We start from the raw sequence: 22,630 nt of genomic DNA, 5'->3' as shown, positions 1-22,630 counted from the left end.
GCCTACTGAGGATGGAGAACTTTTTGGTCCTAAAGGTGTTTTATAGGATTAGAAAGACTTGCCTGCTGTTTTTCTTGAGACCTGCCCTTGAGCTGTGTCTGGCTTTGCTGTTCAGCCTCAGTAAAGTACTGTAATACCACACTTAGTGTGGGCGTGCCACTGTTTATGAATAAAAATTGCTAAGTTTTTCTAAATATATTTTTTTGCTCTACCTTCTTATGCACTTTTTTGCAGTTTTTATTTTTGCCGAAATGCTGTAAACTTTATGTACAGGCATGTTGCTGCTTTTGGAAGAAAGCAGCCATGTTCTTCTAATCCAGGACAACATGGTTTTTCTAAGGCTACTTTCACACTTGCGTTCGGCTGTCCGCTTGTGAGCTCCGTTTGAAGGGGCTCACAAGCGGCCCCGAACGCTTCCGTCCAGCCCTAATGCATTCTGAGTGGACGCGGATCCGCTCAGAATGCATCAGTCTGGCGGCGTTCAGCCTCCGCTCCGCTCAGCAGGCGGACACCTGAACGCTGCTTGCAGCGTTCGGGTGTCCGCCTGGCCGTGCGGAGGCGTGCGGATCCATCCAGACTTACAATGTAAGTTAATGGGGACGGATCCGTTTGAAGATGACACAATATGGCTCAATCTTAAACGGATCCGTCCACCATTGACTTTCAATGTAAAAGTCTGGACGGATCCGCTCAGGCTACTTTCACACTTAGAAAATTTTATACAATATAATGCAGACGGATCCGTTCTGAACAGAGCCACCGTCTGCATTATATGAGCGGATCCGTTCAGAACGGATCCGCTCTGAACGCTAGTGTGAAAGTAGCCTAATACTGGAGGTCCTGATGGTTGGTGCAGAGGCCCAGGGCTGTGCGTGTAGCATTTTTTTTCCACGGGCAGATTTTCTGCTTATTAACTATCGCCAGTTGATGATGCAGCTTGTGATTCCACCCAAACACTGTGAGCCCTGACATTCGCACTGCCTGATGGGGACAGCATAAACGAAGCCCCTAAAAGCCCATGCAGATAGTGTTACACGTGGCACTGTTCTTTTCTATAAAAATGTATTGAAGAAGCAATATTTCATACAGAGCTGGCACAGGCAAAAAGCAGCCGCTGTCAAAATCCATATGAGCGTTCATGAAAAAAGTAATCCTGAATGAACATGTGAGCCCGTTTTTAGGTCACTAGTGTCAGTCCAGGACAAGGGTACTAGAACAAAGATATAAACTGCTGCTTGCAAAAAAACCTCATTTTATGGCGTCTGTGATTCCTCAGTGGTCAGATTTTCTAAATTTTATGCAGTGTGCCCTCGGGTATAATTCGGATCATTAAACCCCTGCTGAGCCTTCTTCATGCCCTGGATATCTTCTACTGCTCAGGCAACATCTGCTGTTGTATGTAGACAGATCAGGCACTTGTAGCTATGAGTTCTCTATGTATCTATCGGCACCCCCTACCAGCACCTTCCCCTCTAGAAGCTTCCTATACTGTTGATTGAAAAGGCCACTGTAGTCTGTGCCACCACTTTTAGTCAATAGCCCCATTTATGAACTTATAATCTTTCACCGATAGTGCAAGAAAACAACCCAGAAGCTCCCAGTGGAAGAAGGGTCACGTGTTGTAGGCCCCATTCATGGAGCAGTTCAGCCTCGCCGTCATTTATCACCGGGCAATGAATGTTCTACAGTATGCTATTGATAAGGCTGGAATTTCTTTAACAGCCGAGATCATAGAAAAACCACTTAGAAGTATAGGAAGTCTGGGACATGCAAGGCTATGGTTTCCTGAATGTAAATGGCTTTTCCTTTACGTTCTTCTACAAACGTCTGTACTGTAGGTTTTGTATTTTGACGATTAATCTTATGTGGGATTTTTACAACATTTTTGAAGGGAAGCTGTCATCAGATTGCAGCTTGAAACGGCAGCAGGCTCCGTCATTACAAATAATTGTGCCGTACTGTGCCGTGTGGCAGAGAAAATAGGCTTACGTAAAGACTGCTCTCTCTATTAGCTTCGCTCTGAACGTGGAGAGAGACGTATCAATCAAGCCGGACGGGAGTTGTCCAGCGGACACTCCTTCCTGTGCCAGGCCCCTTTACTCTGAAGAGGCGGCAGCGTACCTCACAGGGGGCACTGTTTCTCATTGAAGAGAGTCGATGGTTATGGGGAGAAAAAAAAGTATGCAGATTAGCTCATGTCGCCCAAAGTAGAGACCCCATCAAAAGGAAAATCAAGCTACCTGTAGAGAGCCGTTTTGGGGGTTCTTGTTCCTCATCAGTACAAAGCAGGGTACCAGTTATCTAGATGATGCTGCTCAGAATAAAACTTAGCTCTTATATGATGAGGGAATCTGATGCTGTATCATAGTACTGTTGGTTATGCCAGCATGAAGTTGTCCCTTTAAAGTATATTCTTAAATGTCCGTATTTGTGTCAGATCTTTCAGTAGGACCCAAAGTCATAATAGGCTAAACGGCGAAAAAAATTACTAAATTTTAACAAGCCAAAAGTGAATATAAGAAACTACTTAGTTCTGAAAGCTCACCTCTATCCTACCGAATTCCTTATTTAGACACCTCTGGTGACCACTGAAATGGGTGGTTGAAAGCAGAAAGGTAGAGACCCTGCAACTTCAAATGGATTTTCCAGAAAATTTGTCTTTCACTGCTGATAAACATTACCTTCCAGTTATTTCATGGTGTAAAAACTCATCCAGAAGTTACAATAAGTTCTCTAAAGGAGCCTTTGAAGTCTGTCAAAGTGTCCTCTCCAGAAGTGCCAGAGTACTCTAGCACTTTTGGAGAAGTACCTTTAACGAGTAGTTAAACGCTCTGAGGGCAGGACTCTGTGCACCCTGCTTCCTCTGCCAGCCTCCTCCTTGATCAGCAGAGAGGTTCCTGCATAGTCATATTGCCTGGCCCTGTCAAGCAAGAAGGAAAGGGACAGTCTGGTAGAGGAAGCAGGAGGCACAAGGGTGCACAGAATGGTTGGGTCCCACCCTCTGTGCACTAAACGGCTAGTTTTTTGTTGGGGGTGGTGGTAGTTCATAATGATAGTTATTATTCTTATCGATGGACACAATAATTCTTGCCTCGTAATATTTTCCTTCCTGCATATTGTATTTTAGCAGAAATGTAGTTGTTGGTAATGGAAACCCCTGTGCAGTATACTGTGTTTTAAGACTAGTCAGACAAAAATGTGGTAGGCAGCACTGGTGTTCAGTTTTTAGTATGGTAGTTGATACCAGTGATTATAGAGTCCCAGTTAGCCTGGTAATTGTAGTGCTCATCATTCAGCTACAGCCTGGTCTAGTAGGGGCAAGTTCTGATGGTTTATGTGATGTACAATAAGTCCATACCATTACCAGCGTGGTTTTCATTCTTCTGCTCCGTTAGAGGATCAGATCATTGAAAATTTACAGATGAGCTGGATCCGTCACTTGGCCAAGTCCCATTGACTATAATGGGGTTCGTGGGGTTTCCATTCAGGAGTCTAGTGTTTTATCAGACAAAATAGTGCAGCATAGTTCAGTGTTTTATTCCATATTTATTAACTAATCTGTTGTGGAAGACCCTAACGGAGCCTTATCTGATCACATTCGCTATTGATCCTACAATGCGGGGTAATTACATTTCACGTGAATGGAACAGAGCTGTGATTGCCCTGCATGCTGTTACGATGTAGATGCCATGCAGGTAGGTATTAGAGGCTGCAGTGCTCACATGAACACAGATGGTAGGTGGGTGCCAGGAGTTGGAACCCCCCAGCCATCTGATATTGATGACCTATTCTATGTACTGCAACTTGTGTACTACGTAAATTATGGAAATGGCGTGAATGTGTTGCAGTGTACATGATTTTGTTTTGAGTGAAGGACACAAATTTTGGGCTAAAATCAAAGATTATGGTAAAGATTGTTTAAGCTGCCAATACACTAGTAATATCAAATTGCCCTAAAGGCAAATGTAAATTTATAGAGAATTAGCTGAACACTTTTGACACCTTTTTGGGTTATGAATAAACTTCACCTGAAGATGCCCGTGGAAGAATGTGACGTAAGATTGTACAGTCGTACGTTTCTGTAGTTTTATACCCACATCACCATCATCAATGACCAGCGGATCAACGTGACTGTGAAATATCAATATTGTGCAGCCAGCTTTACTGGTGCTAACGTTGTAATGTCTCATCCTTTTCCCTTCTTTCTCATAGATGGTAACATCTAGCATTTATTTGTCTTTCAGCTCCAAAAACCTGTAGCCCTAAACATTTTGCCTGCAAGGACCAGGTAACGTGCATATCAAAAGGTTGGCGGTGTGATGGCGAGAAGGATTGTCCTGATGGATCTGATGAAGCTCCTGAGATATGTAAGTCCTAATGTGATAAACGTATTCGGGCAGGTGAAGTGATGAAAAAAGTATGGGTGCACACGTGCTTTTTGGTGCATTTTTGCAGTAAAAACTCCTGGTCCAGATGTTAGCTGAAGGTCAATTGGGGGGACGTTTTTTTTTTTTTTTTGTACTGGAGTTTTTGTCTTCTTTTCAAATAAGCAGCAAGTTGTAGCTCTTAGCAGAGCGACAGCGCTAGAGCATTGGGGCAGCAGTGAATAATACTTATTTTGTTGTTTTATTGCATCCCCTGCTGACTGTGGGGTTTGTAAATGTCCCCTGTAAGCAGAGTCCATGTATTGAAATAATGAGATCATCATACACTGGGGAGAATGAGGTCTTCTTTTTTTTTTTTTTTTTTTTTTTTTTTTTTTAACCTTGAATTGCAAAATTAATTTAGTATTATTATTTTTATTTTTTAATATTTCTGCCTATTATTACTTTATTCAGTTTCAGTGCTGTTGGAAATCCCCATGTATACTGCAGCTGAATATTCAGCAAATTATGAATGTAGATCATTAGTCCTCGATGGATAGTGGATTTTTGCCTACGAAATATGTCCCAAATGGACATCTCCGTTCTCCTTTTATCTGTTTCACCATTACCATTTTACTATTAGTACGAACTCTTAGTGTTGCCTTTAAACCTTATAAATTAATTCTCTTGGAAATATTTGAATAAATCGAAAACTGGGTGTTTCTATTCCCCATGTATGGCTAGGCAGTGTAAGAGTGTGTAGGGTCACATCCTATATGGTAAGAGGAGGAGGAATGAGTATGACATTTTATTCTGCCAAATTAAGGTTGGGCTCTCTGTATTGAGCGGCTTCACAGCCCCTCCCCAGTGCTGTAGCATCCAACCAGGAGACCAATACAGCAACTATTGACAACAGAGGGGAGGAGCTTTGAAGCAGCTCAACATGAGCGAGCAGGTAGAATAAAACTTCATATTCACACTACTCCTAATGAGAAAAACTCCTCAAGAGCTGTTTGTAATGCTCTCCCCAGCTTGGCGAAAGTTGCTTACAGAGTTCCTTTAAGTAATATAAGTTGAATATGTTGACTAAAATTACTGGCAATATTTTTAGCCTGGGACGAGATTTCAGGGCTGGACTCTGCTAGTGTGTTGTAGAAGGTGCTGCTGTGAGGTAGGTATAGTAAGCTGCAAGAGTATGGGATCATTCATTATAAGATGCACTTCAGTCCCACCCTTCTGTAAGAAGAAAGGACATCATTAAGACTGTCTGTGTGCTTAGTAATTGGTGGCTGTACCCACCCTAAAAGACAGGCAGCATTTACTAAGTCCTCAGTCCTCGCAAGCCCCATTTCACAGTGTCTCATTCATGTTTGCTGATGTTTGGGACGAGTAATCGGAGGGCCATAGCCTGTGACTGCGTGCAGAGCACAAAGCCGCAGTGTGCTACATGTAGGCTGGCATGCAGACCGGGAACTGCATGTTATGTCAGAAATAAATACGAGACAACAAACAAACAGGCGGCAGCCCTGCTTATACACCTCTTGTGTCCCCGCCACAGTGCACTTTTATTCATCATGCTTCTGGACATAATACTACCACCTAGCCTTTGGATAATACTACCGTATTGTTATTACCACCATACAGGGACCATATAGAAGTAGATACAATTCATTCAGAAAGTCTTCAGACTCTTTCACTTTTTTCACATTTTGGTATGTGCTAAAATAAAAACAAATTCATTTTTTTTTTTTTAAAGTAGGTGGGAAAGAGAACATGAGGAGATATTTTAATTAGGTTCACTCCACATTTTTCGATCCATGTTTTTTAAAACTGTTAAAAAGTTTGCAAACTCACTCCAGTAGGGGGATGGCATAATAAAATAAAATTTAGTAGCATTTTTTGGATAGAGATTACAGCCTCCAGTCTTCCTGAGTATACCATAAGGTTTGCACACCTGGATTTGGGGATCTTCTGCCATTGTTCCAGGCAGATCCTCTCAAGTAGGGTTGGGCGATATAAAAAAATAAAATAAAATAATCCACGATAACGATCTTAAGAAATTTATCGCGATAACGAGATATATCACGATCAAGAGCTATTTAGAAGTAAAACGCTGGGGGCCACAAGGAGATATGCTGTATGGGGGCTACAAGTTTTAGCCCTCCCCCATACTATATAATATCTTTGTGGCACCCATACATTATAATGTTTCCTTGCTGCCCACATACACTATACAGTAGTCTCTTCTTGTTGCTTCTGTATGGGGCCAACAAGGAGACATTACTGTATGGGGCTTATACTGCTGGGACTCGATGTGTATATTCCCCTTGGGTCTAGTACATACCCATCTATGTACACTGTATACGGGGGTGGGGGGTCAGGGTGCTGAAAAAACGATGAGCCTGCCAACAGAGGGTAAGATAGGATAGGAGATGGTATTACCTAGGAGACATGCTTATTCATTAGTACCCTAGTACTGGAGTTTACTAGTACCCTAGTCCGCATATTTTCCCCCCACTGACCCCTACTTTTTTAGTCGGTGGGCAGAGTCCTGGTAAAGTAGGAGCGAGGAGGGGGCAGCTGCAGTGAGAACTGGCAGGCAATGTGCGCAGGCAGCCGGATGCGGATGTTTTAGAAGGGGTCAGCTCCTATGACGTCACTAAAATACCACGGTAATTAAGAAACAGTGGTATCGCCGTTTCTTAATACTGCAGTATATTGTTAACACCATTATATCGCCCAACCCTACTCTCGAGCTCTTTCAGGTTGGATGGGGAACGTCGGTGGATGCCATTGTCAGGTCTCTCCAGAGATGTTCAATTGGGTTTAAGTTGTCCTTGTTGTCTTGGCTGTGTGATTAGGGTCATTGTCTTGTTGGAGGGGAAACCTTCTGCACAGTATGAGGTCCAGAGCACTCTGGGTCAGGTTCTCATTAAGAATATCTTTGTACAAATGTTGTTAAATAAACATATGGCAAGAAAAGGTTAGTTGACTTTTTCAGTGGGTTTCATTGGCTTTTGTCATGAGATAACACTGTATCATGTGTTATCGGATTCAATTTTAGCTTGGATACACTTTGCTCCGTTCGCCTTTCCCTCAACCCTGATCAGTTACCCTGTCCCAGCCTCTGAAAAAGACCCCACACCACCGTGCTTCACGGTAGGGATGGTATTGGGCTGGGGGCAGTGCCTAGTTTCCTCCAGACACTGTGCTTCATCAGGTGGGATTTCATGTGTCTTTTACTGAGGCGAGGCTTCTTTTTGGCTACTCTGCCACAAAGCAGATTGGTGTAGTGCTGCAGTGAGGTTCGACCTTCTGAAATTTTCTCCCATTTGCACACAGGGCCAGAGTGATCACTGAGTTTTTGGTTACATCTCTTACCAAGGTCCTTCTCCCCCCAATTACTTAGTTTGGTGGGGTGGCCCAACTTCTTCCATTTAATAATTATGGATGCCACTGTGCTCCTGGGAACTGTCAGTGCAGTAGAACATGTTTATACCCTTCTCCAGACATGTGCCTCTACATGTTCTGTCTCTAAGCTCTACAGCAGTTCTTTCCATTCTCAGCTTTGAGACCTTATATAGACAGGGCTTCGTCTTTCACAATCATTTCCAATCAACTGAATTTACCACAGGTGGACTCCAAAGTGTAGAAACATCTTAAAGATAATCAATAAAAATGTAAGGCCTGCAGAGCTTAATTTCAAGTGTCATAGCAAAGGGTCTGAATACTTATTCCATGCAAAATTTTTCGCTTTTCCAGTTTGCAAAAATGTCTAAAAATTTGGTGTTTACTTTATCATTATTGGGTAGTAAGTGCAGATAAGATTGGGGAAAACTTGATTTTAAGCACAAAAGGCTAAAACATAAGAAAATGTGGAAAAAAGTGAAAGGGTCTGAAAACTTTCTGAATGCACGGTAGTTCTTCACAGGTGCTCTGCAGACTATATAATTGAGTAGACTACATATAGAACAGATGAGGTCTGCAGTTCTTTACCTTTCCTTTTTTTTTTCATCCAACCAACCCAGACCGCCATAAAGACTTCTTCCATCCACGACTTTTGTCTGCTGAGTTTGCTGCCGAAACAACTTTGGCTCCTCCCTTTTCCATCACCATCTGAACTTTTACCAATGGCTGCCCTGTTTGCTCCTATTGCGACTTCTTGTTGGCATAGTGCAACCAATTACAGTACTTCCGATATAATGTCAGAACTACGTTTACCTCCCAATAATAGTGCCACGGAGATGGCAGCCCTGAAAGCAATAGTGTGACAGAGAAAAATAGGTAGCACACCATATTGTGTTTCGTCAATGTTGGTGCCCCTTTACTCTCCCATACACCAATAATGCCCCTTTTGTGCCCCTACGGAATATTAATGCACGAACACAATAGTAATGACCTCCTTTATGCCCTCTACACTGTAAAAATGCCCACCCATGTTCCCCCAAGAAAGTAATTATGCCCAATGTGCCCATTCTATTGCCCCTTGTGCACACCAAACAGTAATGATTCCCTTTTGCGTCCTCCCCTTTAGTGCCTGGCACTAAAAGAAAAATCCTATTGGACGTGAACAATAACATTTCTTATTGAATGACTGTAAGTAAAGACTGTGACTGTTGTGAGGAAATGATACATGAAGTTATGGAAGGTTTTACTATACAAAGAATAACTTTTATTTGAAAAAACCATTACCATGCCCTGCGGAGGTAGATTTCGGTTGCCATGTTGCGGTTTTGGATGATTAAAAATAACCTTCCATTTTCAGCTTGTTGGAAATGAATTTACAGCAATGTAGGAGTGGATTCAGGGCAGCCTGTCAGAAGACATACTTTATCAAGTATTATGACAGGCCGTGCCTGCTACACCACACGCGGTATCACGGCAGTGGAGTCGGTAACCTGACTTCCAGCTTCTCTATCTCTCCACATCTGACTTCAGCTCGGACTCCTTCATAAATAATAATCAGGCTGTTTAGTTAGAACATAAAATATATTTATTGGAATACAGTTTCTTGTCTGTGGGTGTGTTCCCATATATACGACCATCAGAGGGAAACTAATACCAGAACTTATCCCATAGTTTTCTGAGATAATGTCTGGCATCTGGTAGATCAGCTTTGGCGCCAGTTGTCTCCCAGCGCAGTATAGAAAAAGGTAGCGTGTAGCCTGTTCTGTCCAGAGCTTTTAAACTGTGCCCAAAGGCTTGGTATGCACCTCTCAGTTGTATCAAACAGTCAGTAGGACACAGCTGGTGTACGTGCACCCAGGGACTGTAATAACATCACCCCTACTCGCCAGTTGGGCCCACAGCTCTTCAAGCGCTACCTACATCCGGTCATATCTTTGCCTGGCTGCAGCAGTGGGGTGCTTGTATATCCAGGTGACCACTGCAGCCGGGCACTTGTCTATAGTATATACTGCACTCTGCTCTTCAGGGTCTTTGAGATCAGTTTCCACTACAAGTATGTAGAGTGGTGAGGAAGGGGCAGGAGAGGAGTTCAGTCACTCACTGTCTTTCATTTATGCTCACTCTGTCTTTCTGTCACTCTCACTGACTCATTTTCTCTCATTCTCTCACTTTTGCTCACTCTATCTTTCTCTCGCATACTTTCTCACTCTCTTTCTCTCTCACACACTTCCTTGTTTTTTTTTTTGTTTTTTTTTGCTTTCTATATTTTTTCTCTCTTGAGAATGTCAGGAACAGTAAGGCTAGGTTCTCATCTCCGACACAAACTGGTAGTCTGGTCCTGCAGAGAGATTATAAACCACACATAACTATGGGTACGTTCACGTCGGCGTTAGAAATTTGGCAGGCTTTTCCAGCAGAGTAACGGTCTGCCGGAGCTCACCGTATCTGGTTTATCCTCTGCCAGAACTTACTGGATTATGTGCTGCAGATGTGAACCTTTCCTAACATATATACAGTGATGCAAATGACCATCAAACACTTGGAATGAAGTTTTCAAACCACCAATTGTTCATCTGTGTTTTGGAAAATTCTATGTAAATGAACGTGCTCAGTCTGATCTTTATCTGTTTGTGTGAATGCAAGCTTTGAAACGGAGAAGCATTTGCTTCCTGCCCTGGGCTATTCTAAAGGATTACAGACAATTTGTAGGACAAATAAATAGCCCCCCTGGTAAACACAGACGCCGGCTCTTCTACATCCTGACAGGTTCACATCTGCTTACCCAGGGTCTGATGGCCGCCTTCTATCCAGTGTACCTCAAGAGGCTGGAGTTCCTATGTGTAATTTATGCAATAACTTATTTTCCCACATCTGTCTGAGCACCACATGCAGCCCCAAATCCTCCAGAACTATCATGGAAAAGTAGAGACCTTTAGCGAGATATACATAGTATCAAAGGAGTCATTGTAAAAAGTTTAACTTGTTTTCTGTTCATTCTTAAAAATAAATAAATTAGTAAAATAAAAAAATAAAAAAATCTGACTCCCATGGAAATAAAGTATCGAAGTTTGTCCCAAAAAGGTGAACTGATTTTAGAAATACTATGACTGTTACACTTGTCCATTTAGTAAATCTGACTTGTTATAGAGCATGGCTTAAAGCAGGGGTGCGCAACTGGCCGCCTACGTGGCACATGCAGACCCGTGATGGTATATTGTGGTGCCCCCAAACATCTCGACACAGAAATGCTTGTCTTTTTGTCTGCTCTCATGTATTTTGTGAGAGGTGAAGACGAGCGGTACACAGTTCATTAGCAGGGATGGGCAAGTACTAATTGTAATACCCAGTTAAGGTCTATTTAAAAATGAATGAAGCCGGCACAGGAGACAACATGGAGAATCACAATACATTAGTAAGTGTCTTGTATTCACTTTCTTTACATGATAAATGCTATTTGCTGAAGTGAGACGACCCCCTTTAAGATCAGTGATTATAGCAAATGAGTATTTACTAAGCATTCTTTGTCAGGGGGTCAAAAGTCAATGCGCTTGTCAGAATGAGCACAAACTATTCTGCTGGACGGACACAGTTGGGGAATAAGTGAAGGAGAAGGAAAATCTGTTGCGCGCTCTACACCCAGCTGTTTAGTCTCTGCCGTGTGACAGGGGGGCATGTTGGAGCCTGTCGGGGAAAATAGGTTTCCCTAAATGACCACAGCATTGTAGAAACAGGAATGTATACCGCGACGGATTAATCTAAACTATATGAAGAAAATGTATGTCTTATTATAGAGGTAACTAGAGCAAAGGTCACTTTGAGTGCTAGCTGTAAACCTTGCATTTATGGTGGGCATTAAGGTGGCAAGTCTTTGAGCGTGAGGTCTAATCTTCTTCAGGAAGTGTTTCCTACATCACATGAAGGACTTTACAACAGAGAAGTATTGTAAGCAAGTAAATCTCAATACGTGACACATTGTACCTAAATCTATTAGGCTACGTTCACACTAGCGTTTAAGTTTTCCGTTATTGAGTTCCATCATAGCGGTTCAATACCGGAAAGAAACGCTTCAGTTTTGTCCCCATTCATTGTCAGTGGTGACAATACTGAACTGAACAGTGCACCAAAATGTTTTCCTTCCCGTTTGGTTGCGTTCCCAGACCGGAGAGCATACCACAACATGTTGTATTTTGCTTTCCGTCCTGGGATGCGGAGCAAGACGGATCCAGCATTACCCCCCAATACAAGTCAGGGGGACAGATCCGTTTTCTCTCTGCCAGAATAGAAAACTGATCCGTCCCCCATTGACTTTCAATGGAGTTAACGACTAATCCGTCTTGGCAATTTTAAAGATAATACAATCGGATCCGCTCATAACGAATGCAGATGGTTGTATTATCAGTAGCAAAGTGCTGTCCGCATCTTTTGCGGCCCCATTGAAATGAATGGGTTCCTCATCCAAGCCGCAAAAACTGCGGCTCGGATGCGGACCAAAACAGTGTTCATGTGCACAAGGCCTAAGACAGATAGTCACAATGCTTTACAATACACTATTCATTGTGATGCACTGTCGAAGGGATCTGACCCTCAAAAGTTTTAGTCCTCTAGTGGGACAAAAATAAAATGTTTTAGAAAAACTAAAAATACATTTCAAGTAAAAAAGAAACGCCCCTTAGCCCTCATCAAGCCATCTAAAACTGAAAACATAAAAATAGACATACTGTATTAGGTATGGTTACATCTGTACCGACTGGCTCTGTGAAAATATGACATGATCTTTCCCATCAGGTGAAAAATATGGCTTTCAGAAAATAGTGACATTTTTCTTAAAAAAAAAAAAATAATAATAATTCTTGTGTCAAAGGTAACCAATATGTAATTTTATTTTTATTTTTTAACCTTACACAATAATATATTTTTTAAACAAAAATGTCAGCATTTTCTGAAAGCCATATTTTTCCCGATGCTCACCTGATGGGATAGAACATGTGATATTTTCAGAGCCATCTAATATGTCAAATTTTATTTTTTTGTCACTGCATCTGTAACGACCAGCTGTATGAAAATATCACATAATTCATCCTGTCAGGTGAACAATGTAAAAAAAAAAAACAAACAAAAAAAAAACAGGTTTTTTTTTTTTCACGTCTCATCCCAAAAATCATAATATCAAGTGCTAAAATAGTTGTATGTACTTAATGGTACCAATAAATCTTTCACCTTTACCCTCACACATTGCTAGAAAAAAAAATATGGCTTTTACAAAATGGTGACACAAAAACATAATTTTTTTCCCCCATAAATGATTTGTGTAAAAGTTGTCCATGTGCTTTCCACATCTGTATGTCCATTCTGCGAAGGATAGAACATGTCCTATTCTTGGCCCAAATGCGGACCATGGACCATTAAAGTCAATGGATCCACCCAAAAAAATGGATGCAACGCGGACGTCACAGGGATGTTCTCTGTATTTTGCAGATCATTTTTTTTGTGGAACGCATTAATACATATGGTTGTGTGAATGCCCCCTTAGGCCTTATGCACATGACCGCGTATTGTATCCCATCTGCATTTAAAAAAAAAATATATATTTTATAGTAATTGGAATAAAAAATATGTATTGCATGCGGAAGGTGTCTGTATTTTGCGGATCTGTGTTTTGTGGACCGTGATGGACACAGTTGTCTGCATGAGGCCTTAGTTACTACACCTTCTACCGCTATGATATAAAGTAGCTGGAGGTACTGCAAAGACCAGATGTGTATATGTTCTGCTACTTCCAGTAGTGTGCTCCAGCAGTACAGCAGACCTGTCATTAATTCACTAGAACTCCGGCCTCTAATCATAACTTTGTGCCATTTCAGTCAAAGATAATGTGAATATCTAATTGCTGTATATGGTATAGGGAGGACACTACTAGGGCCAATGGACTCTTCCTGGGGAGAGGAATGACTATTCCACATAATACGGACATCTGGTCCCCCCCCCCCCCCGCACAGTGTTATATATGGGCCATAGGTGTCTAGTATAGTGATCTGTGTCCGCCACAGAGACCTGGGGTGGAAGTCAGAAAACCATTATGTCCCAGATGCCGGTCACTATTCCTGTGGTCTCCATTTGGGCAGTTTATTAGTAGAGAGGGGAAAGGTTACCTTTTGACCTGCTGCACACCAGATTACTGTGTCAACAGTGACACCCACTCTGTGTAAAGAAAGTGCTTGGCAGGGCCTGACGGAGTGTGTCCCTCTGTACCAGTCCTTTTTATTACTTGTGTAAATGTGAAAAAAATCCCTGTTCTCTGGTTAAGAGTTTAAATAGCAAACCATTATGTATGCAAACATGTGTAGACACGACTCTTCATTCTGGGTGTGCTGGATAAGACTGCGTATGGCAGAGATGATAATGCACTTCTATAAAGTTCTCGTTTCTGCTCTTCTGTGACGTAACCAAGGGCTGCAGTATATCTGCTGGCTATGGATTTTTAGCTTTTCCTGTATATTGTGAAACACGTCCCTAGAATAGTTTTCACGAGGCAAAAACAGTGCAGCCTTTAGAGACCGTGGCAAATGCAGAAAATGGGTGCATGGAAGTATGAGGATTTGAAACCAGTTCCATATATTTTATAGCCCCGTTCACTGGAATAGAAGGTGCTTATCAGTATTTCTAGATAAATGCTATAAAATCTTTGCTATAAAATTATGATATTTTTCAATATGCATTAATTGCAAATTCAACGCCGTACTCCCCTTGGTTCAGCACCCCAATGTTTCCATATGGAGAGACCAGAGGCCATTATACAGCTTATAGAAATCACGTGACAAGGTTAAGCTGTGCCAAATTATTTTGATTGGTCTATATGGCGTATATATTGTATATAGATTAGCATTATTTAGTTGTGGCTATCCACTAAAAAATAGGCACCTATAGCACTTTTTATATGTGCTGACATCTAGTGGCCAAACTGGTGGCACTGCAGTCTGGTCCAAGAAATCGTCTTAGGCTACAGTGAAATTGAAGGTTATCTTTAGAAGGAAAAGGATTAATGGCTGGTGGTCAGATCTAGGGTACTGCTTCAGGTAGCTGCAAAAGGAAGATGGGAGGAAAGGAACATGGAAGTGAGATTTTTGGGGAGGGCTGATGATGTCACTATCCATCTGAAGATCAGACTTCTTTGAGTCAACTGTAGAGCATCTGTGAAAAGGGGCCTGTGTCCAGGACGTAAAGACATCCAATAATGCACTAATAACACTTGGTGAAATTAAAGGGGTTGTGCAACTAATATAAATTTATCCCCCCCCCAACAGATATCGCTGTTATATCACTTTCCCCAAATACCGCCATTTATCAAAAGCACCTTATTCTAAAGTTATTCACCTACCATTGCAACCTGTGGCAAATAATTTTCCTTTGTCCGTTGCTGTAGGTTACATTCCTGCATTGGAGCCTTGGAATGTAGGACTTGGGAAGCGTCATTGGTAAGGGCAGTGGGCGTGGTTAGGGTCACATGTCCTGCTGATGTCAGGAGATGGGACAATAGTCACATTACAAACCAGGAAGTGGGATTCAAGCATGGGGGGTAAGAGAAAACTGTTAATGAGGTAAATAAAATAAAAATAAATCTGAGGAAGGAGAGCTAGAATAAAGTAAAGTGGTTTCCTGGCACAATCTGGCCCATTAGAAAGATGTGAAGGTGATCTTTTTAGGTCACCTTCACATCTGTGCTAGGCACTTGCCCATAAGACTAGGTTTTAAAGGACAATAATAATTTTTTTTTTTTTTTTTTAGACCTCAGTGCGGTATAGCAATGAGACCCCCAATGTTAATAAGACCTCAGCTCACAGCCCCAGTCACACCCCAATGTTAATAAGACCCTCAATCAGACCTCAGATCCAACCCCCAATGTAAATAAAACCCCAATGTGAATGACCCCCAATCAGACCTCAGCTCAGACCCCAATGTAAATGACCCCCAATCAGACCTCAGCTCAGACCCCAATGTAAATGACCCCCAATCAGACCTCAGCTCAGACCCCAATGTAAATGACCCCCAATCAGACCTCAGCTCAGACCCCAATGTGAATGACCTCTAATCAGAGCCCCAATATAAATAAGACACCCCCCCTGTTCAGACATCAGATCAGCCCCCAGACTCAAATCACATAAACTAAAAAAAATCCACTTACCTCTCCTGCTCCAGACACTGCCACTCCTAACCTCCAACGGTTTCTCCTCTTCTTCCTGCCATCAGCTGTGCTGTGACCATATCCGCACAGCATGAGGTCACACAGCGCCCTCGTGCTGTGCGCAGCCATAGCACAACGAGCGGCCGAGGACCAGAAAGCGCTGAGTACAGAGCCCGGGGAGCGCTGCATTCACCATGTCCCAGTCTTCCTGTACTAATGAGCCCTTCTACATTGGAAGAGCTCATTAGCATTCACCCTATAAGACGCAGTGACATCCCCCCTCCACTTTAGGGGGGAAAAGTGCGTCTTATACGGTAAAAAAAAAAGTCCTACATGCTTTTTTTTTTTTTTTTTTTTTGGGGGTCTGCTCTATTTGCCAGAATCTGTGACGGGGACACCAAACAGAGCCTCAAGTGCAGATGTGAGTTGTCCACTATGTTCTGATCCTCAGCTGTGTCATGTGAACACTCTCCAGCTGACACAGCATCTTATCTTGTATGTGGACTGGAGTCAGTTTCTCTGTTCATTCCTATGGGAGCCCCAATGTCTGTTTTATGAGAGTGCTTGATTTATAGTTTTTGGGGAAAACAAAATCTCTGCTCTTTCTGAGCTCAGTTATACACATGGCTTAAATGCTGCCGATTTTCTGCAGTGGAATTGCATGCTAAAATTTGCAGTTTCCAATAATAAATCTTGTATGCCCGCTGCATCAATCACATAACGTGCAGTTGCACCCTTGTGGATTTGGACACTTTGCAGTCTGCAGAATTTGGTGCAGATTTGGCTGCTATGGACGATTGGCAAACCCTGGGCTTTTTTTTTATTCTTTTTTGTAGCTTCTCTCCACTGCCTATTAAAGAAGTATTCTAAATGAAGAACCCCCATCTATTAAGTCTGAATTTTCTAATAGGGTATTTGAAAATGTTTTTATAAACTGAATAACCCCTTTAATGAGGTTGTCCCAAGATTTAAACGTATCCCCTGGGTAGAGATTGTGTTTGATCAGTGCGGTACTGACCACTGAGACCATCAATGATCAAGAGAACAGAGTCCCAGTGGTCATACCTATACGATACTTACAGTATCTCCTATTCTGTGACTCGAAAGGGAATGTGTCATCAGAAAGCGGCCTATAGTTAAAATCATGTTTTTTGTGTTTAACATATTTTTTAAAACATTTTTGATGGTTATTTTAAATTTTCCATGTCAATATCTATTTGAAACAAAAATCATAAAATCCTGCAGGTTTCGCACTGGTCACTATGTTTAATATTAGGCACAATTTCTTAGTCTGTAGAGATCACTTTGCTGCAGTTATCGGCTTATCTGTCATTCTAATCCTGCCTGTAAGGATATCATTTCTGTGTAAGACAGGATCCTCCATTTACAATAGGCGATTGTCAGAGTTCATCTATTCTTTCCTTGTACAATGACCTCTGCACAGGTCACAGAGCATGTCTGGAAGACTCTCTCCCATAGAAGTCAATGAGGTCCCCTCCTGACCATTGTGTCTATGAACCATGGGGCGGCTGCCGTAGAGGAATTTTCTTAATGCTTTTTAAACGATCAGGCAAGATGGCCGCCCCATAATCATGTTCAGAAATAGAATAAAAAAAATCTGTAATCAGAAAATAGAGAATATGTTGTATCTGGTTTTAACTGGCAAATTACATTTTTAGTCACACATTTCCTTTAAATCTGGGACAACCCCTTGAAGAAAGATGTCCATAAGTATAATAGACCAAATCGGGAGCCTGGCAGTAGACAAAATTGGGTAGTTATCCAATGCTACTACATGGCCAGATGGAAATCCACTTTTGGTTTCCTGTATTGTATCTTTTTGTTAGGAACGAGGCTATTGACCATCCAGAGCAGGAGATGGGACAGGTGCTCCATGACACATCCTGACCTGTCATGCTGAGTAGACCCTCTTCACCCAGCTCTCCGTCTCCATGTGGAGGCATCCTATCTGGCGAGAGGGAGGAGGGAGAGTGGGGCGACTCTGAATGGGAAGATGCTGTCTGGAAACTATGCTAAATAGCTTTTGCCGTTCAGCTGGGAATCCCGCACGCTGCCTCCTCCTCCTCGCACCTTTATTTCCATCCGGAGGAGAATTGTCATTCCTTGTCCATGTACAAGGTTGACGTTTTTGTCTCTTAATCCTTACTTAAGCGCACAGGGTCACTGATCAGCATTGTTAATTGTACCCGTCTTGATCCTCTTTGCCTAACAGATTCCTCTTGTTTTCGGCTCTGGATACAATGTACAGTTGATGACATGATGCAGAGCAGACCGGGTGCAAATTCTGAATATTGCTTCAAATAGGGCTTTACTGACACATTTCAAATGTGTTTTACTTGTACATATGACCTGGCCATGCACATTCCATCTAGTGTCCACTGATGGTAGACATTATAGTAGATGTTGAGAATGGGGGAGGCTTCAGGCATTTGGGACATCATTTTCATTCAAGACAGATAAACCTCTGCCAGGAAAATTTTCATTCCTACCCACTCATCAAGCATGTACGTTTATGAGGGAGGGGGCAGGTGACATAGCATATGGCAGATCTCGTATGCATGGCAGTCTTGAACCCTTTCCTGATACAGCAGTTTTCCGTTTTTGTTTTTTACTCTTATGCGTTCCCAGAGCCATACAATTTTTTTTCCCCATTCACATAGCCATATGACTGCTTGTTTTTTGCAGGATAACTTGTACGTTCTAATTGCGTCATTTAATTTTGCATACGATGTAGTAGGAAGCCTAATCTGCCACAGTTTTTTGTTTTTGTTTTGTTTTTACACAGTTCCCTATTTGGTAAAACTGACCTGTTACCTTCATTCAGTATGATGACAGCAATACCACATGCTCATAGTTTTTCTTCTGTTTTAACAGTTAAAAAAAAAAAAATTATTTTTATAAAATGTTTTAATATTTTTTTTCAGCATTGCCATATTCTCACCCTCATAACTTAATTTTTTTATATTTACGTCTCTAGAGCTGTGTCGGGGCTCATTTTTTTTTTCTCGCAGGGTGATCTGTAGTTTCCTGTGATGTTATTTTTGTAGGGGGGCGTATGACTTGTATGACACTTTGTATTTTTTGGGAGGGAGGTGAAGCAACAAATAAACTGCAGATTGCCTTTTTTTTTTTTTTTGCAGTGTTCACTGTATGGGAGAAATGCGTTTATATTTTAATAATTCAGGCATTTTGAGACACGTCAATGCCTATGATCTTTATTTTATTTTTTTATAATTTTATATTTTTATTTAAATTATGGGAAAAGGATGGTGATGTGATTTTTTTTTTATTTTATTTATTTACATTTATTTTTACCCCACCCAGGGGTCTTAAACATTTAATCTTTAGATGGCATTTCTAATATTCTACTGTAATTTTGTACAGCAGATTATGATGAATTCAGTCTTTTCCTGTGGAGCTCTGCCACGTGCAGGCCTCCATAGAAACTACATCTCTAATAGCATTGCTTTCTTCAGAAAGGTCAAAATTGACTACAGCCTCTGAGGAGGTAAGTGTCTGTCATAAATTTTATAAAGAACTTAGGGGGTCATTTATTAAGACTGGGGTTTTAGACGCTGGTCTTAATAGGGCCCTGCACTGGTAGTGGATCCGAAGTTATGTAGTGGTGCCAGCCTCAACGTAACTTAAGTGGATTCACTGCCGCTTATAGAACAGGCATAGAAAATTATGAATAAGACCGTCCTGCTGGCCCATCACCTTCCCCGCTGACGCGACCTGGCCTGAGTGGGAAAAAGTTGCTGATTGCGGCGCAAAGAACCTTCTGTTCCAGATACACGCCTAATATAGATGTCTTTCTGTTACTAAATAACCCCCTTAATTTGTATAACCTGGAGAAAAGAAGGTAGAGTGGCAGCATGGTTGAAATCTTGGTTTAAGAGTTTAAATGAGGTCTGGTAAGGAAGTGTTTAAGTAGGAAACTGAACATGAGAATAAGGGTCCATTCACACGTCCCCAGTGTTTTGCGGATCCGCAAAACACCAGGCCGGCACCCCAATAGAAATGCCTATTTTTGTCCGGAGCCGCGCACCGGAAATGTGGATGCGGACAGCACACTGTGTCCCCATTGAAAATGAATGGCTCCACACCCGATTCGCATAATCGCGGTACAGATCTGGGCCCAAAACGCGAACGTCTGAATTGAGCCTAAGGGGGCACAAGCTGAAACCAGTTGGGGGGGAGATCAGAAGCAATGTCAGAAATTATTATTTTACTAAAAGAATAGTAGCTGAGACTTGGAACGTACGACCTGCAGATGTGGTTGGCAAATCTGCAGTAAGTGACTGTAAACCTGCTTGGGATAAACATGTCTATGTCCTAAGAGAAAAAGGATATAAGGACAGACTAGAAGGATCATGCTGTCTAGGTTTGAGTTTAAAAAAATAAGAAATATACGGCAAATGTGTGAGTTTTTTTTTATTATTGCCAGGTTTTCATTGTTATACTGTTTTCTGAGCAGTTATTAAGCAGCAACTTTTTGTCTGGCCGAATCCCAGCAATAATGCCGCAAACAAATCGGATCCCCCCCCCCCCCTGGTCCCTTTATAGTCAGCGGGGGCCTGGTGGTCCTCCGGCTATGCCGGATACAATGTCTTCTGACAGGCTCACCGTTCTTCTGCCGAAAGAATTTACAGCTAGTGTGAAACTAGCCTAAAATGTTCTTCCCTTTATGCTCTCCTCATTTTGCCAGCCATCGGTGAGGATGACCTTTAGGGTGAGTTCACACCACTGCTAGTAACGTCTGTTGTTCTGCCCCGTTATAGGAGCGGAACAGCGAAAATAACGGACGTGCCTGAAAACCGACACTAACAGAGCTGTACAGACTACATAGACTATGATGGAGTCCATTCAGTTTCCATTCGCAAACCCTTTTTTTTTCCCCCCAGAACATTTGTCTTGTATTTTTGATGGAATCTGCAATGGAGGGCACTACCTGAGCCCCCAACACGTGTGAGCCCTTGTCTGAGCACGCTGCTGCCTTTTATGAATTTGGTTGTGTTTTTATAAAAAGCTTTTTTTTGTTAGACAATGTGTAATGTAACTTGTAGAATGTTTGCTGTGGTTTCAATATATTGCGCCTTTTTATATAGTTTACCTTACATATGTATATATGTTTTTTTTCCACCTAGGTCCACAAAACAAAATTTCGAAATGCCAACCGAACGAACATAACTGCTTGGGTACAGAAATCTGTATGCCAATGAATAAGCTATGTAATGGTCATCCAGACTGTCCAGATCGCTCAGATGAAGGATCCTTCTGTAGGGGTAAGGCGTGTATTGTCTTCTTTCCTGTTAACATCAGTTTGGCTACATTTTGTGCAAAACTTTGCAACTCTTTTCAGATTTACTTTCTTTTTTTTTTGTTTACAAGGTGCAGTTAACAGCACAAAATTGTAACAAGTTGCGAAGCCAAGTGGCCGGTTTAGTGGCTTTGCAATAATTTATACCAAAAATTAAGCCTGCTTTTCCTTTTTTTTTTTTTTTTTTTTTTTTTTTTTTTTTGTGAACAGATACCCACCGATATGTAAGAATTAAGAGGAGTGAGAGGCAAATTTTGAAATCTTCCCTTCAGTGTAATTTTTTTTTTTTCTCGCTCCTAATTTAGAATTTAGAACAGAGCTTAAAGTACAACATGCGGCTGCCTGTAGCCCCCACTAGAGAGGGTATGAGAACGTATGCATACTGACATATGTTATAGGGAGATGGATTAGTATATACATAGGTATGGGTAGACACTAAGGGGCACATTTATTAAGACCGGCGTTTTAGCCGCTTATCTTAATAAAGGCCTCTCCATAATTTCAGCGCATCCAGTGCCAGTTCTACGCCTAAAACAGACGCAGACAATGCTGACTGAGATGGGCCTACCGGCCTGTCCCCTTCCCCGCCCACTATTTTAGATCTGGCGTGAGCAGGGCGAGGTTGCAGATATCTGCGCCTGAAATACGCCTAATTTAGGTATATTTCAGCATAGTAAATGACCCCCTAAAGGCCTGTTTTGATCTCTATCACTAGGGTATGCTGTCACATTTTGATAATTGAGGGTCTGACCTTTGCCTACTGATCCGGGGCCACTGTGGCTTTGTAGCAGTATGTCATCACTTTGAAATTGGAATACCCCTTTAACTTTAAGCTACAGATGGACACATGCAGATTTTGCTGTAGATTTGCAGTGTGATCCTGCACAGATTTGTTTCCCATCCTGTGATTGGGATTATGCAAACTTGGTCTGGCCTCCACTCAGATTTCGGGTGGAGTCTACACTAAAACCTCTGCCATGTCTGAATGTTGCCAAATTACAATTATAACCGTATACTAAGGGTACTTTCACACTAGCGTTGTTCTTTTCCGGTATTGAATTTCGTCCTAGGATCAGTTTTATCCTAATCCATTCTGAATGGAGAGCAATTCGTTCAGGATGCATCAGTTCAGTCCCTCTTACGTTTTTTGGCCAGAGAAAATACCGCAGCATGCTGCAGTTTTCTCTTCGGCCAAAAATCCTTAACACTTGAAATGCATTAATGCCGGATCCAAAACCAAGTGTTCCGGCAAAACGGATCCGTTCTTTGCGTCTGCACATATGCAGACCATGAAATCTGTGAAAAAATGAAATACCGGATCCGTTTTTCCGGATGACA

At 41.9% G+C, this 22,630-nt stretch overlaps 1 protein-coding gene across 1 annotated transcript in view; it reads left to right on the top strand.

The window, feature by feature from the left end:
* The window catches only part of LRP1 (LDL receptor related protein 1), a 275,009-nt gene that overhangs the window by 54,092 nt on the left and 198,287 nt on the right, over nucleotides 1-22,630 (top strand). Inside the window, exons 2-3 of the mRNA XM_044283959.1 lie at nucleotides 4,245-4,367; nucleotides 21,120-21,257. Of these exons, the coding sequence (XP_044139894.1) occupies nucleotides 4,245-4,367; nucleotides 21,120-21,257 (261 nt within the window). The remainder of the gene's footprint in view (nucleotides 1-4,244; nucleotides 4,368-21,119; nucleotides 21,258-22,630) is intronic.

The sequence above is a fragment of the Bufo gargarizans genome, chromosome 3 (assembly GCF_014858855.1).
Source record: "Bufo gargarizans isolate SCDJY-AF-19 chromosome 3, ASM1485885v1, whole genome shotgun sequence".
Classification (NCBI taxonomy): domain Eukaryota; kingdom Metazoa; phylum Chordata; class Amphibia; order Anura; family Bufonidae; genus Bufo; species Bufo gargarizans.
Note: the sequence above shows the minus strand (reverse complement) of the source record. Positions and strands in the feature narration are given on the sequence as shown.